This window comes from Oncorhynchus gorbuscha, linkage group LG16 (assembly GCF_021184085.1).
Source record: "Oncorhynchus gorbuscha isolate QuinsamMale2020 ecotype Even-year linkage group LG16, OgorEven_v1.0, whole genome shotgun sequence".
NCBI classification, from domain to species: domain Eukaryota; kingdom Metazoa; phylum Chordata; class Actinopteri; order Salmoniformes; family Salmonidae; genus Oncorhynchus; species Oncorhynchus gorbuscha.
The window spans coordinates 92,601,032-92,618,945 of NC_060188.1; the positions used below are offsets into that span (position 1 = coordinate 92,601,032).

At 46.0% G+C, this 17,914-nt stretch overlaps 1 protein-coding gene across 1 annotated transcript in view; it reads left to right on the top strand.

Annotated features, from left to right (window-relative positions):
• onecut2 (one cut homeobox 2) overlaps positions 1–17,767 on the top strand; it is a 49,192-nt gene extending 31,425 nt beyond the window's left edge. The window contains exon 3 of the mRNA XM_046305870.1: positions 17,481–17,767. Coding sequence (XP_046161826.1) covers positions 17,481–17,767 — 287 coding nt within the window. The remainder of the gene's footprint in view (positions 1–17,480) is intronic.
• The last annotated feature ends 147 nt before the right edge of the window (positions 17,768–17,914 follow it).

The following is a 17,914-nucleotide window of genomic DNA, read 5'->3' on the forward strand; positions in this document are numbered from 1 at the left end:
GATATGGTCCTTGACTAGTCTCTCAAAGCACTTCATGATGACGGAAGTGAGTGCTACGGGGCGGTAGTCGTTTAGCTCAGTTACCTTAGCTTTCTTGGGAACAGGAACAATGGTGGCCCTCTTGAAGCATGTGGGAACAGCAGACTGGTATAGGGATTGATTGAATATGTCCGTAAACACACCGGCCAGCTGGTCTGCGCATGCTCTGAGGGCGCGGCTGGGGATGCCGTCTGGGCCTGCAGCCTTGCGAGGGTTAACACGTTTAAATGTCTTTCTCACCTCGGCTGCAGTGAAGGAGAGACCGCATGTTTCCGTTGCAGGCCGTGTCAGTGGCACTGTATTGTCCTCAAAGCGGGCAAAAAAGGTATTTAGTCTGCCTGGGAGTAAGACATCCTGGTCCGTGACTGGGCTGGATTTCATCTTGTAGTCCGTGATTGACTGTAGACCCTGCCACATGCCTCTTGTGTCTGAGCCATTGAATTGAGATTCCACTTTGTCAATGTAATGACGCTTAGCTTGTTTGATGGCCTTACGGAGGGAATAGCTGCACTGTTTGTATTCAGTCATGTTGCCAGACACCTTGCCCTGATTAAAAGCAGTGGTTCGCGCTTTCAGTTTCACGCGAATGCTGCCATCAATCCACGGTTTCTGGTTAGGGAATGTTTTTATCGTTGCTATGGGAACGACATCTTCGACGCACGTTCTAATGAACTCGCACACCGAATCAGCGTATTCGTCAATATTCCCATCTGACGCAATACGAAACATATCCCAGTCCACGTGATGGAAGCAGTCTTGGAGTGTGGAGTCAGCTTGGTCTGACCAGCGTTGGACAGACCTCAGCGTGGGAGCCTCTTGTTTTAATTTCTGCCTGTAGGCAGGGATCAGCAAAATGGAGTCGTGGTCAGCTTTTCCGAAAGGGGGGCGGGGCAGGGCCTTATATGCGTCGCGGAAGTTAGAGTAACAATGATCCAAGGTTTACCACCCCTGGAGGGAGTCTTGTTTTCAGATTGGCTTTGTTAAAATCCCCAGCTACAATGAATGCAGCCTCCGGATAAATGTTTTCCAGTTAGCAAAGAGTTAAATAAAGTTCGTTCAGAGCCATCAATGTGTCTGCATGGGGGGGGATATATACGGCTGTGATTATAATCGAAGAGAATTCTCTTGGAAGATAATGCGGTCTACATTTGATTGTGAGGAATTCTGAATCAGGTGAACAGAAGGATTTGAGTTCCTGTATGTTTCCTTCATCACACCATGTCCCGTTAGTCATGAGACATACGCCCCCGCCACTCTTCTTACCAGAGAGATGTTTGTTTCTGTCGGCGCGATGCGTGGAGAAACCCGTTGGCTGCACCGCCCTGGATAGAGTTTTCCCAGTAAGCCATGTCTCCGTAAAGCAAAGAACGTTGCAGTCTCTGATGTCCCTCTGGAATGCCACCCTTGCTCGGATTTCATCAACCTTGTTGTCGAGAGACTGGACATTGGCAAGAAGAATACTGGGAAGTGGTGCGCGATGTGCCCTTTTTCGGAGTCTGACCAGAACACCGCCGCGTTTCCCTCTTTTTCGGAGTCGTTTCCTTGGGTCGCTGCATGCGATCCATTCCGTTGACCTGTTTGTAAGGCAGAACACAGGATCCGCGTCGCGGAAAACATATTCTTGGTCGTACTGATGGTGAGTTGACGCTGATCTTATATTCAGTAGTTCTTCTCGACTGTATGTAATGAAACCTAAGATGACCTGGGGTACTAATGTAAGAAATAACACGTAAAAAAACAAAAAACTGCATAGTTTCCTAGGAACGCGAAGCGAGGCGGCCATCTCAGTCGGCGCCTTCTGGTCAGACTTCGAAGGCGTGCACACCACCTACTGCTTCCGAGTATATTACTCGCCAATGTCCAGTCTAGATAACAAGGTAGACAAATTTAGGGCCAGGGTTGCTTTCCAGAGAGACATTCGGGATTGTAACATTCTCTGTTTCACGGCAACATCGCTCTCTCTGGATATGTTGTCGAAGTCGGTACAGCCACTGGGATTATTTATGTGTTGCGCCAACAGAAATAAACATGTCTCTGGGAAGAAGAAGGGCGGAGATGTATACTTCATAATTAACGACTCATGGTGTAATCGTAACAACATACAGGAACTCAAGTCCTTTTGTTTACCTGACCTAGAATTCCTTACAATCAAATGCTGACCATTTTATCTGCCAAAATAATTATCATCGGTTATTATCACAGCCGTGTATATCCCTCCTCAAGCCGATATCACGACGGCCCTCAAGGAACTTCACTGGACTCTCTGCAAACTAGGAACCATATATCCTGAGGCTGCATTTATTGTAGCTGGGGATTTTAACAAAGCAAATTTGAGAACAAGGCTACCTAAATTCTATCAGCATACTGATTGTAGCACTCGTGCGGGAAATACACCGGATCACTGCTACTCTAACTTCCACGATGCAATAAAGGCCCTCCCCCTTACTCCCTTCGGCAAATCCGACCACAACTCCATTTTGCTCCTACCGTCTTATAGGCAGAAACTCAAACAGGATTTACCCATGACTAGAACTATTCAACACTGGTCTGACCAATCGGAATCCACGCTTCAAGATTGTTTTGATCACGGTGACTGGGAAATGTTCCGGGAAGCCTCAGAGAATAACTTACGCTGATGAGTGAGTTTATAAGGAAGTGCATTGGAGATGTTGTCCCCCCATGTAAAACCGTGAATGGATGGCGGAATTCACGTAAAACCGAAAGCGCAAACCACTGCTTTTAACCATGGAAAGATGACTAGGAATATGGCCGAATATAAACACTGTAGTTATTCCCTCCGCAAGGCAATCAAACAAGCAAAATGTCGGTATAGGGACAAAGTGGAGTCTCAATTCAATGGCTCAGACACGAGACATATGTGACAGGGTCTACAGGCAATTACGGACCACAAAAAGAAAACCAGCCACGTCATGTTCACCGACGTCTTGTTTCCAGACAAACTGATCACCTTCTTTGCCCGCTTTGAGGATAATACAGTGTCATCGACGTGGCCCGCTACCAAGGACTGTGCCTCTCCACTCCCTTCTCAATGGCTGACGTAAGACATTTAAACGTGTTACCCTTGCACGGTACCCCTAGCCATGTCCTCAGAACATGTGCAGACCAGCTGGCTGGTGTGTTTTTCGGACATATTCAATCTCTCCCTATCCCAGTCTGCTGTCCCCATATGCTTCAAGATGGCCACTATTGTTCCTGTACCCAAGAAGGCAAAGGTAACTGAACTAAATTACTATCGCCCCGTAGCACTCACTTCTGTCATCATGAAGTGCTTTGAGAGACTAGTCAAGGACCATATCACCTCCACCTTACCTGCCACCCTAAACACACTTCAATTTGCATTCCGCCCCAATAGGTCCACAGACAGCCATCTCACTGCACACTGCCCTATCCCATCTGGGAAGAGGAATACCTATGTAAGAATGTTGTTCATAGACTACAGCTCAGCATTCAACACCACAGTACCCTCCAAGCTCACCATTAAGCTTGAGGCCCTAGGTCTCAACCCCGCCCTGTGCAACTGGGTCCTGGACTTCCTGATGGGCCACCCCCAGGTGGTGAAGGTAGGAAACAACATCTGCACTTTGCTGATCCTCAACACTGGGGCCCCACAAGGGTGCGTGCTCAGCCCTGTACTCCCTTTTCACCCATGACGGCATGGCCATGCACGCCTCCAACTCAATCATCAAGTATGCAGACGACACAACGGTAGTGGGTTTGATTACCAACAGAGACGAGACAGCCTACAGGGAGAAGTTGAGGGCACTCGGAGTGTGGTGTCAGGAAATCAACATCTCACTCAATGTTAACAAAACAAAGGAGATGATCGTGGACTTCAGGAAACAGCAGAGGGAGCAGCCCTCTATCCACATTGATGGGTCAGCAGTGGAGAAGGTGGAAAGGTTTAAGGTCCTCTGCGTACACATCACCGACAAACTGAAATGGTTCCACCCCCCACAGACAGTGTGGTGAAGAAGGCACAACAGTGCCTCTTCAACCTCAGGAGTCTGACGAAATTTGGCTTGTCACCTAAAACCCTCACAAACTTTTACAGATGCACAATTGAGAACATCCTGTCAGTCTGTATCACCGTCTGGTACGGCAACTGCACCGCCCACAATCGCAAGGCTCTCCAGAGGGTGGTGCGGTCTGTACAACACATCACGGGGGCAAACTACCTGACCTCCAAGACACATACAGCACCCGATGTCACAGGGAAGACCAAAAAGATCATCAAGGACATCAACCACCCGAGCCACTGCCTGTTCATCCCGCTACCATCCAGAAGGCGAGGTCAGTACAGGTTCATCAAAGCTGGGACCGAGAGACTGAAACACAGCTTCTATCTCAAGGCCGTCAGACTGTTAAACAGCCATCAATAACACCGAGAGTCTGCTGCCTACATACAGACTTGAAATCATTGGCCACTTTAATAAATGGAACACTAGTCACTTTAATAATGTCACTTTAATAATGTTTACATATCTTGCATTACTCGTCTCATATGTATGTACTGTATTTTATATCATCTTGCCTATGCCACTCGGTCATATATTTATATGTGTAACAGTATAATTTTAAACCGTCCCCTCGCGCGAACCAGGGACCTTCTGCACACAACGACAACAGTCACCCTCGAAGCCTCGTTACCCATCGCTCCACAAAAGCCACGGCCCTTGCAGAGCAAGGGGAACCACCACTTCAAGGTCTCAGAGCAAGTGACGTAACCGATTGAAACGCTATTTAGCGCACACCGCTAACTAAGCTAGCTGTTTCACATCCACATATTCTTATTCCATCCCTTTACTTAGATGTGTGTGGATTAGGTAGTTGTTGTGGAATTGCTGATCACTTGTTAGATATTACTGCACTGTCGGAACTAGAAGAACAAGCATTTCGCTATTTACATCTGCTAACCATGTGACCAATACATTTTGATTTGATACTGGTTATATTTATTTTTATTTATTTAATTAGGCAAGTCAGTTAAGAACAAATTTTTATTTTTAATGACGGCGGGTTATCTGCCTTGTTCAGGGGCAGAATGACAGATTTTTACCTTGTCAGCTCAGGGATTCGATTTTGCAACCTTTCGGTTACCAGTCCAACGCTCTGACCACTAGGCGACCTGCCTCCCCGATATATACAGAATAATGATTATATAACCAGAATAATGGTTATACAATAATAGTTATATAATTAAGCAATAAGGCACGAGGGGGTGTGGTATATGGGCACGACGCATTGTGGTATATGGGCACGCATTGCGGAGTGCCTGGATACAGCCCTTAGCCTTGGTATATAAGCCATGCTTTTTATTCTATTTTTCCCAACAACATGCCACTGACTTTGAGTAAAGCCAGTGTGTCTATGTATGCAGATGACTCAACACTATACACATCAGCTACTACAGCAACTGAAATGACTACAACACTCAACAAAGAGCTGCAGTTAGTTTCAGAATGGGTGGCAAGGAATAAGTTAGTCCTAAATATTTCTAAAACTAAAAGCATTGAATTTGGAACAAAACACTCACTAAACCCTAAACCTCAACTAAATCTTGTAATAAATAATGTGGAAATTGAGCAAGTTGAGGTGACTAAACTGCTTGGAGTAACCCTGGATTGTAAACTGTCATGGTCAAAACATATTGATACAGTAGTAGCTAAGATGGGGAGAAGTCTGTCCATAATAAAGAGCCGCTCTGTCTTCTTAACAACACTATCAACAAGGCAGGTCCTACAGGCCCTAGTTTCTACCTTCTTAACAGCACTATCAACAAGGCAGGTCCTACAGGCCCTAGTTTCTACCTTCTTAACAACACTATCAACAAGGCAGGTCCTACAGGCCCTAGTTTCTACCTTCTTAACAACACTGTCAACAAGGCAGGTCCTACAGGCCCTAGTTTCTACCTTCTTAAAAACACTATCAACAAGGCAGGTCCTACAGGCCCTAGTTTCTACCTTCTTAACAACACTATCAACAAGGCAGGTCCTACAGGCCCTAGTTTTGTCGCACCTTGACTACTGTTCAGTCGTGTGGTCAGGTGACACAAAAAAGGACTTAGGAAAATTGAATTTGGCTCAGAACAGGGCAGTATGGCTGGCCCTTGGATGTACACAGACAGCTAACATTAATAATATGCATATCAATCTCTCCAGTGGAGGACAGATTAACTTCATCACTACTTGTATTTATGAGAGGTATTGACATGTTGAATGCACCGAGCTGTCTGTCTAAACTACAGGCACACAGCACGGACACCCATACACAAGACATGCCACAAAAGGTCTCTTCACTGTCACCAAGTTCAGAACAAACTATGGGAGGCGCACAGTAGTACATAGAGCCATGACTACATGGAACTCTATTCCACAGTACTACATAGAGCCATGACTACATGGAACTCTATTCCACAGTACTACATAGAGCCATGACTACATGGAACTCTATTCCACAGTACTACATAGAGCCATGACAACGTGGAACTATTTCACAGTACTACATAGAGCCATGACAACGTGGAACTCTATTCCACAGTACTACATAGAGCCATGACTACAGGAACTCTATTCCACAGTACTACATAGTACTACATAGAGCTATGACTACATGGAACTCTACTCCACAGTACTACATAGAGCCATGACAACATGAAACTCTATTCCACAGTACTACATAGAGCCATGACTACATGGAACTCTATTCCACAGTACTACATAGAGCCATGACTACATGGAACTCTATTCCACAGTACTACATAGAGCCATGACTACATGGAACTCTATTCCACAGTACTACATAGAGCCATGACTCCGTGGAACTCTATTCCACAGTACTACATAGAGCCATGACTACATGGAACTCTATTCCATAGTACTACATAGAGCCATGACTACGTGGAACTTTATTCCACAGTACTACATAGAGCCATGACTACGACCAAACTAGTGACCAAAAACCGGAACAACCCTGGCCAAATCCTGACAGAATCCCCCCCCCCTAGGAACGGCTCCTGACGTTCCTACCAGCTCTCTCAGGGTGGAGGGCCCTGAACTGACGAATGAGGTCAGGGTCCAGTATGTCTTTGGCAGGAACCCAGGAGCGCTCCTCGGGACTGTAGCCTTCCCAGTCCACCAGATACTGCCAGGACCGCTGCACCCGGCGGGAATCCAGTATCCGATGGACGGTATAAGCCGGCTGGCCTCCAATGACACGAGGCGGAGGAGGAGGTCTGTCTGCCAGGGACAAGGGGAGAAAAAACAACAGGTTTTAATAAGGAAATGTGAAATGTGGGATTAATCTTAAGGGATCTGGGTAAGTGTAGGCGATAAGAAACTGGGTTAACTCTCCTGGCAACCTTAAAGGGACCAATGTATTTTTGGGACAGCTTGCGAAACTCCACCCGTAGTGGTAAGTCTCTTGTGGAAAGCCAGACTCTGGCCGGGGCGCAGGGTAGGCCCGGGACGGCGACGTCTGTTGGCTTGTTGTTGGTACCTCTGTGAGGAACGCATAAGATTAAGACGGGTCTTCCTCCACATAAGCCGACAGCGTCTGACGAACTTCAAGGCTGAAGGCACTCTGACTTCTGCCTCCTGGTCCGGGAACAATGGAGGGGCATAGCCAAACTGACACTCATGCGGGGACATACCAGTGGAGGAGGAGCGCAAGGTGTTGTGCGCGTATTCGGCCCAAACAATGAAGGACGACCATGTGGACGGGTTGTTACGAGTCATACATCGGAGGGTGGTTTCCAGCTCTTGATTCATCCTCTCAGTTTGGCCGTTGGACTCCGGATGGTACCCTGAAGATAGACTGTCAGAAGCCCCCATGAGTTGGCAGAAGGCCTTCCAAAACCTAGAGGCGAACTGGGGACCTCTGTCAGAAACCATATCTTGAGGAATGCCGAAGACTCGGAACACATGATTAATTACCAACTCAGCCGTTTCCTTGGCAGAAGGTAACTTAGTTAGAGGGACGAACCTGGCCGCCTTTGAAAACCTGTCGATAATGACTAGGATAGTAGTATTGCCATGGGATGGAGGAAGGCCAGTAATGAAGTCCAACGAGATATGGGACCAGGGTCTGTGGGGAACAGGTAAAGGGTGAAGGAGTCCTTGCGGGCGGAGATGAGAAGATTTGCCCTGGCAGCACACGGGGCAGGCATTGACGAAAGTGGCAACGTCTTCTCTTATGGTAGGCCACCAGAACTTACGCTGGATGAACTCCAGGGTGCGACCTACGCCCGGGTGACAGGTGAGGCGAGAGGAGTGCCCCCACAGAAGGACCTGAGTCCTCACTGCCTTGGGGACAAACAACCGATTGGCAGGACCTCCTTTCGGGTCCGGTTCAATAGCTTGAGCTCGTCTCACGGTATCCTCAACTTGCCACGAGATCGGAGCCACGATCTTAGCAACAGGAAGGACAGGCATGTCCGTGTCATCTCGAATGGCAGGAGCGTAGACTCGGGACAGGGCATCCGGTTTGAGATTCTTCGACCCGGGCCGATAGGTGAGGATAAACTGGAATCGATTGAAGAAAAGAGACCATCTAGCTTGTCTAGAGTTCAACCGCTTCGCCTGCTGGATATACTCCAGTGTGAGAAGCCCCCTCGAGCTAGAGTCTCCATTCCTTCAATGCCATCTTAACCGCTAGGAGTTCACGATCCCCCACATCGTAGTTCCTCTCAGCCGGGGTAAGTCGGTGTGAGAAGAAAGCGCACGGATGAAGCTTCTTGTCTTCACCCTTCTGAGACAGGACAGCTCCAACACCAACCTCTGAGGCGTCTACCTCCACCACAAATGGTTCATCCGTAGTCGGTAGTATCAGGATGGGAGCAGAGAGGACGCGCTGCTTGAGTCCTTGGAAGGCCGTCTCAGCTTCTCTTCCCCACAAAAACCTTGCATTGCCACCCTTGGTTAAAGCTGAGAGAGGGGCTGCCACCAAGCTGAAGTTCTTGATGAACTTGCGGTAAAAGTTAGTGAAGCCCAGGAAACGCTGAACTTCCTTAACGGATTTGGGGGTGGGCCAATCCGCTACCGCCCCTACCTTCCTGGGGTCCATTTGGACTCGACCGGGTTCCACTACAAATCCCAGGAATTGTACTCGGGATGAATGGAATTCACATTTTTCCGGCTTAACGTACAGATGGCTGTCTAGGAGGCGTTTGAGTACTTGTCTGACATGCTTAGTGTGTTCTTGAAGAGAGCTCGAAAAGATGAGGATGTCATCCAAGTAAACGAACACAAATATGTTAAGCATATCCCTAAGCACATTGTTTATGAGCGCTTGGAACACCGCTGGGGCGTTGGTCAGGCCGAAAGGGCATCACCAAGTATTCATAGTGACCAGTAGGTGTGTTGAAAGCGGTCTTCCACTCGTCACAAGATGGTATGCGTTCCGCAGGTCAAGCTTAGTGAAAACAACTGCTTCCTGGAAAACAACTGCTTCCTGGAGCAGCTCGAAGGCTGTGGCCATAAGGGGTAGCGGGTAACGGTTAAGGACGGTTATGGCATTGAGTCCCCGGTAGTCGATGCAAGGACGTAATCCACCGTCTTTCTTGGCCACAAAGAAAAACCCTGCTCCCGCCGGGGAGGTGGATGGACGCATGAGGCCTGCTTCCAGAGCGTCCTTGATGTAGGTATCCATAGCAGCTCGTTCGGGTGGAGATAGGGCAAAGATCCGACTCCTGAGAGGGCAAGTGCCCGGAAACAGTTCGATGGGGCAATCATAAGGTCTATGGGGTGGTAGCATGGTGGCCCTCTGTTTGCTAAATACCAGTTTGAGGTCATGGTAACACTCGGGAACTCGGGTCAGGTCGATGGATTCTAAAGACTCGGGAGTAGAACTCTGGGAATTCGGGAAAATACAAGTAGCTTGGCACGTAGGACCCCACTGCTTGATAGTGCCCACAGACCAGTCGATGTGAGGGTTATGGCTGTGAAGCCAGGGGTATCCAAGGACGAGAGGGAACTCCTGGTGTTGTGAAACTGAAAGTCGCAAGGAGGTAGTGACATGAGTGACAAGTCCAGATCCCAAAGGGCTTCCATCCAATGTAGTAACCCCCATGGGGTCACTTAGAGGTTCGGAGGGAACGCCATTCTCCTTCGCCCAGACACAATCCATGAAGTTACCTGCGGCTCCAGAGTCTACCAGGGCTAGAAGGTGAAGCTTGTGGTTGTCCCAGGAAAGGGTGACTGGAATGAGCAGACGGGAGTTGGACGGATGGGAGGAGGTTATGTTTCCCGTTACAGTTCCCCCCGGTCTGTACGGGACAGAGCGTTTCCCTTGCGCCCGGGACACGTGGAACGGAAATGGCCCGGTTTGCCGCAATATAGACAGCGTCGCTCCCTCATCTGGCGGTCTCTCTCAGCCTGGGAGATGCGTCCAATCTGCATGGGTTCCGGTGGAGCCAGCGAGGATAAAGGTGGGGACTCGGAGCTGGGACTGATAGGGGCTAGAGGTCTACGGTTGAGTTCTCTCTCTCTCAGACGCTGGTCAATGCGTGAGGCCAACTTGATCAGGGACTCAAGATTGTCCGTTGGTTCCCGAGTGGCCAGTTCATCTTGGATAATGTTGGAAAGGCCTTTCAGAAAGCACACCGTGAGTGCCTCATTGTTCCAGCCACTCGCTGCTGCCACCGTGCGGAACTGGATGGCATAGTCCGTCACGCTGCGCCGACCTTGGTGGAGAGTCAGGAGCTGTTTGGCTGAGTCAGGACCACTGCTTGGGCCTTGAAACACTCGTTTGAATTCCTCAGCAAAGGCAGAGTAGCTGGCACAGCAGGAACTATGGGCATCCCACACAGCAGTAGCCCAGGCCAGGGCTTTTTCCGACAGCAGGGTGATGATATATGCGATCTTAGACCGGTCGGTGGGGAACGACAAGGGTTGCAGCTCGAAGGAGAGAGAACATTGGGTGAGAAACCCTTTACAAGCACTTGGATCACCTGAGAACCGTTGGGGAGGTGGAAGATGAGGTTCAGCCAGAGGGTTAACTGCCATGGGTACGTGAATCTGAGGTACTGGGACGGGAACTGTTGCCGGGGTAAGTCGATCAGATATCTGCTTTATGGAAGTCAGCATCTCGGACAGAAGATGAGAATGTCTAGCCATTAAGGCCTCTTGCTGAACCAGGGCGGCTTCGTGGCGTTGGACAGTCTCCTGGTGGTGGGACAGCATGGCAACAAGGTCCTGGGAACTGGCTGCCTCTGGGTTCATTTTTGGCTCTGTGTTTCTGTCAGGACCCGGTTACGAACCCGGGTCTCCGGAGTGAGAAACAGTCACTTAACCAACTGAGCCACGAATAGTCGGCAGAACCCAGAAGATGAGGCAGACACAGCAGTACATGAGACGGTGTATTTAATGAAGTAAAAAGTGAAGTTCTTCAGGAAAACATGTAACTCCACAACCTCAAAAGGAATCCTACAAGAACAAAGGTAATCCTCCAAGACAAAAAAGGTAAATCCACAAGGTGGAAGGTAAAGCACAAAAAGCCTCAAAAGATACTCAAAAAAACAAACAAACAAGAACAAAAAACAGAATTCCACAAGAGAGTCCACCGGGATCAACAAGAGTTCTCAGAGTACTAGGGCTGGGTGCTAACATACAAACACAGAGCAAAGAACAGAGGAAAACAAATGGTTTAAATACAATCAGGGGAAACGAGGCACAGGTGCAAATAATAATGGGGATCAAGGGAAAACAAAAGGTCAAAAGGCACAATGGGGGCATCTAGTGACCAAAAACCGGAACAACCCTGGCCAAATCCTGACAGGAACTATTGGGGATCCATAATAAACCCCAGGAAGAGTAGCTGCTGCCTTGACAGGAACTAATGGGGATCCATAATAAACCCCAGGAAGAGTAGCTGCTGCCTTGGCAGGAACTAATGGGGATCCATAATAAACCCCAGGAAGAGTAGCTGCTGCCTTGGCAGGAACTAATGGGGATCCATAATAAACCCCAGGAAGAGTAGCTGCTGCCTTGGCTGGAACTAATGGGGATCCATAATAAACCCCAGGAAGAGTAGTTGCTGCCTTGGCAGGAACTAATGGGGATCCATAATAAACCCCAGGAAGAGTAGCTGCTGCCTTGGCAGGAACTAATGGGGATCCATAATACACTCCAGGAAGAGTAGCTGCTGCCTTGGCAGGAACTAATGGGGATCCATAATATATACAAATGTATATAAATATACCACAAACCCAGAGGTGCCTTATTGTTATTATAAACTGTTTATCAACATAATTAGAGAAGTAAAAATAAATGTTGTCATACCCGTGGTATACAGTCTGATATACTACGGCTGTCAGCCAATCAGCATGACGTTTTATATACAGAATCATGGTTATATAATAATAGTTAAATACAGGATAATGGTGAAAGACGGAATAATGGTTATACAGAATAAAGGTTATATGCAGAATAATGGTTATACACAATAATGGTTATACAGAATAATGGTTATACAGAATAATGGTTATATACAGAATAATGGTTATATACAGAATAATGGTTATATGCAGAATAATGGTTCTACAGAATAATGGTTATACAGAATAATGGTTATATACAGAATAATGGTTATACAGAATAAAGGTTATATGCAGAATAATGGTTATGCAGAATAATGGTTATATACAGAATAATGGTTATATACAGAATAATGGTTATATACAGAATAATGGTTATATACAGAATAAAGGTTATATACAGAATAATGGTTATATACAGAATAATGGTTATATACAGAATAATGTTTATATACAGAATAATGGTTATATACAGAATAATGGTTATATACAGAATAATGGTTATACAGAATAATGGTTATACAGAATAATGGTTCTATAATAATGGTTATACAGAATAATGGTTATACAGAATAATGGTTATACAGAATAATGGTTCTATAATAATGGTTATACAGAATAATGGTTCTATAATAATGGTTATATACAGAATAATGGTTCTATAATAATGGTTATACAGAATAATGATGTGAAACATCAAGGATGGATTGAAATTGTAAATGGATAAAATAGTTCATGTCAGCTGATGAAAAAGAGCAAATATGATATCGGAAGGATTCTTTTTCCATACAGGGTTGGGATTTCAGATATCTAGTTAATGGTACATGATGAGTAATGCTATGTGTGTTTTGTCTTGTCTCTGTCCATTGGCTTGTTCGCTAGTATGTTTGTGCACCAGCATGTCTGTCTGTGTGGATTCTGAGGTGCATGGCGAGTTTGCTAGAAAGCAATGTGTTTGTGTCTGGGAGGCATGGCAGCCATCTTGGAACGGAATGTTGACATTTGATGACATACAACAAAGTGGAGCTGATTTTTACCCTTCATTTCTAGACCACTGACTGAAGACTACTATATGGGTAGTGTTTGGTTCTAGCCCAATTACTGAAGACAACTATATGGGTAGTGGTTGGTTCTAACCCACTGACAGAAAACTACTATATGGGTAGTGATTGGTTCTAGCCCACCAACTGAAGACTACCATATGGGTAGTTTATGGTTCTTTCCCACTGACCAAAGACTACTATATGGGTAGTGTTTGGTTCTAGCCCACTAACTGAATACTGCTATATTGGCAGTGTTTGGTTCTAGCCCACTGACTGAAAACTACTATATGGGTAGTGTTTGGTTCTAGCCCACTGACTGAAGACAACTGTATGGGTAGTGTTTGGTTTTAGCCCACTGACTGAAGACTACCATATGGGTAGTGTTTGGTTCTAGCCCACTGACTGAAGACTACTATATGGGTAGTGTTTGGTTCTAGCCCACCAACTGAAGACTACTGTATGGGTAGTGTTTGGTTCTAGCCCACCAACTGAAGACTACTATATGGGTAGTGTTTGGTTCTTGCCCACTGACTGAATACTAGTTTATGGAGAGTTTTTGTTTCTAGCCCAAAAACTGAATACTAGTGTATGGGTAGTGTTTGGTTGTAGGCCACTGATTGAAGAGTGCTGTATGGGTCGTTTTTGGTTCTAGCCCACCAACTGAAGACTACCATATGGGTAGTTTATGGTTCTAGCCCACTGACCGAGGACTACTATATGGGTAGTGTTTTATTCTAGCCCAATTACTGAAGACTACTATATGGGTAATGTTTGGTTCTAGCCCACTGACTGAATACTACTATATGGGTAGTGTTTGGTTCGAGCCCAATTACTGAATACTAGTGTATGGGTAGTGTTGTATTCTTGCCCAATTACTGAAGACTACTATATGGGTTCTGTTTGGTTCTAGCCCACCGACTGAAGACTACTGTATTTGTAGTGTTTGGTTCTAGCCCACTGACCAAAGACTACTATATGGGTAGTGTTTGGTTCTAGCCCACCAACTGAAGACTAGTGTATGGGTAGTGTTTGGTTTTACGCTTCCCGAATGAAGACTACTGTATGGGTAGTATTTGGTTCTAACCCAGTGACTGAATACTACTGTACAAGTCAAGACCCAGACTCATAGTATAAGGCGAGACCCTAGATGCAGACACGGGAGGCAAATGGTTCGCGTCTCTGATTTTTATTATAATCCAAGGGGTAGGCAAGAGAATGGTCGTGGACGGGCAAAAGTTCATAAGGTCAGAGTCCATTAGTGGCATGCAGGCTCGAGGTCAGGGCAGGCTGTATGGTCAGGCAGGCGGGTTCAGAGTGAAGGCAGGCAAGGATCAAAACTGGGAGGACTAGCACAAACAGAGAAAAGGAAAAAGCAGGAGAACAGGACTTGACAAACAAGACGAACTGGCAACAGACAAGCAGGGAACACAGGAATAAGTACCCAGGGACTAATGAGGAAACGGGTGACGCCTGGAGGTGGGTGGAGACAATCACAAAGACAGGTGAAACAGATCAGGGCGTGACACTACTGTATGGGTAGTTTTTGTTTCTTGCCCACTGACTGAAGACTTCTGAATGGGTCGTGTTTGGTTCTAGCCCACTGACTGAAGACTTCTGAATGGGTAGTGTTTGGTTCTAGCCCACTGACTGAAGACTTCTGAGTGGGTCGTGTTTGGTTCTAGCCCACTGACTGAAGACTTCTGAATGGGTAGTGTTTGGTTCTGTGCTGTAGAAGAGTGTTTTTCTGTGTCCGTGTACCTCGATATTTTGTTTTTCCTTTGCATCTTATCAGCTGTTGTCTACACATAAGCCAATCTGTTGATGTTATAAACTATTGGCTACATGTAAGCCAATCTGTTGATGTTATAAACTATTGGCTACATGTAAGCCGACCTGTTGAAGTTATAAAACTATTGGCTACATGTAAGCCGACCTGTTGATGTTATAAACTATTGGCTACATGTAAGCCGACCTGTTGAAGTTATTAAACTATTGGCTACATGTAAGCCGACCTGTTGAAGTTATTAAACTATTGGCTACATGTAAGCCGACCTGTTGAAGTTATTAAACTATTGGCTACATGTAAGCCGACCTGTTGAAGTTATTAAACTATTGGCTACATGTAAGCCGACCTGTTGAAGTTATTAAACTATTGGTTACATGTAAGCCGACCTGTTGATGTTATAAACTATTGGCTACATGTAAGCCGACCTGTTGAAGTTATTAAACTATTGGCTACATGTAAGCCGACCTGTTGATGTTATAAACTATTGGCTACATGTAAGCCGACCTGTTGAAGTTATTAAACTATTGGCTACATGTAAGCCGACCTGTTGATGTTATAAACTATTGGCTACATGTAAGCCGACCTGTTGATGTTATTAAACTATTGGCTACATGTAAGCCGACCTGTTGATGTTATAAACTATTGGCTACATGTAAGCCGACCTGTTGATGTTATAAACTATTGGCTACATGTAAGCCGACCTGTTGATGTTATAAACTATTGGCTACATGTAAGCCGACCTGTTGAAGTTATTAAACTATTGGCTACATGTAAGCCGACCTGTTGATGTTATTAAACTATTGGCTACATGTAAGCCGACCTGTTGATGTTATAAACTATTGGCTACATGTAAGCCGACCTGTTGATGTTATTAAACTATTGGCTCCATGTAAGCCGACCTGTTGATGTTTTAAACTATTGGCTACATGTAAGCCGACCTGTTGAAGTTATTAAACTATTGGCTACATGTAAGCCGACCTGTTGAAGTTATTAAACAATTGGCTAAATGTAAGCCGACCTGTTGATGTTATTAAACTATTGGCTACATGTAAGCCGACCTGTTGATGTTATAAAACTATTGGCTACATGTAAGCCGACCTGTTGATGTTATTAAACTATTGGCTACATGTAAGCCGACCTGTTGAAGTTATTAAACTATTGGCTACATGTAAGCCGACCTGTTGATGTTATTAAACTATTGGCTACATGTAAGCCGACCTGTTGATGTTATTAAACAATTGGCTACATGTAAGCCGACCTGTTGAAGTTATAAACTATTGGCTACATGTAAGCCGACCTGTTGAAGTTATTAAACTATTGGCTACATGTAAGCCGACCTGTTGATGTTATTAAACTATTGGCTACATGTAAGCCGACCTGCTGAAGTTATTAAACTATTGGCTACATGTAAGCCGACCTGTTGAAGTTATTAAACTATTGGCTACATGTAAGCCGACCTGTTGAAGTTATAAACTATTGGCTACATGTAAGCCGACCAGAACTCTAGACAGGTCAGGCAGACATGAAAATGTCTGACAGGTGTAAGGTTAGTTTGGAACAGAGAGAGAGGGCACTAAAAGCAATTACTTGGAGGGCAGAGTGGTTCTTCCACAACATATCTCACACATGTCTGCACTGTCTGGACTCATGGTAGAATGTGAAAAATTGAGGTTGTGGTTATAGTGCACGACCAACATTTACAGAAGATGTTTGCTTTTCAAATCTAATAATGATTGAAATGTTTATATCATTGACACTGCAGGTTTTTTACATAAATATTACTGTTATATAACTTTATAAATGCTTGACACAAATGATGTATATATGTGGAACACCTTAACAACAATGATGTGCACACACACACACACACGCACGCACGCACACACACACGTGCACACACACACACACACACACGCACGCACGCACGCACACACACACACACACACACACACACACACACACACACACACACACACACACACACACACACACACACACACACACACACACACACACACACACACACACACACACACACACACACACACACACACACACACACACACGTCATAGAGGGGGTGTAGTGTATGTTTATTTATCCTAGACAGGTACACAGGTCTGTTCTACCTCACCCAAAATCACCTGCATCACATCTTCACCTCTCTCTCTCTCTCTGTAGGATAATTCCTACATATGACTACTAACATATTCTCTCTTCTTCTTCTTCTTCTTCTCATCCTACCCTGTCTCTCTGTGTTTTGTCTTCCCTTCCCTCCTAAAGCGTGCAAAAGAAAAGAACAAGACCCAAGCAAGGAAAGGAACAATACACCAAAGAAATCCCGGCTGGTTTTTACTGACCTGCAACGTCGCACCCTGCTGGCCATCTTCAAGGAGAACAAGCGTCCGTCCAAAGAGATGCAGATGACCATCTCTCAGCAGCTGGGACTGGAACTCACCACCGTCAGCAACTTCTTCATGAACGCCCGCAGGCGCAGCCTGGACAAATGGATGGACGAGGGGAGTCCGGGAGGAGCCTCCACAGCCTCCAGCTCTTGTACCAAAGTGTGATGGATAGTGGGTGGGTGGGTGGGTGGGGGGTTAGGGTTGCGGGAGGGTTGGGACGGGTCCGGTTGGGGATGAGGGGCTGGGGAGAGGGGGGGGGGGGGGTCAGTGCACCAAGGAAGGGGCGCGTCGATCCACCACTAGGAAACCAAA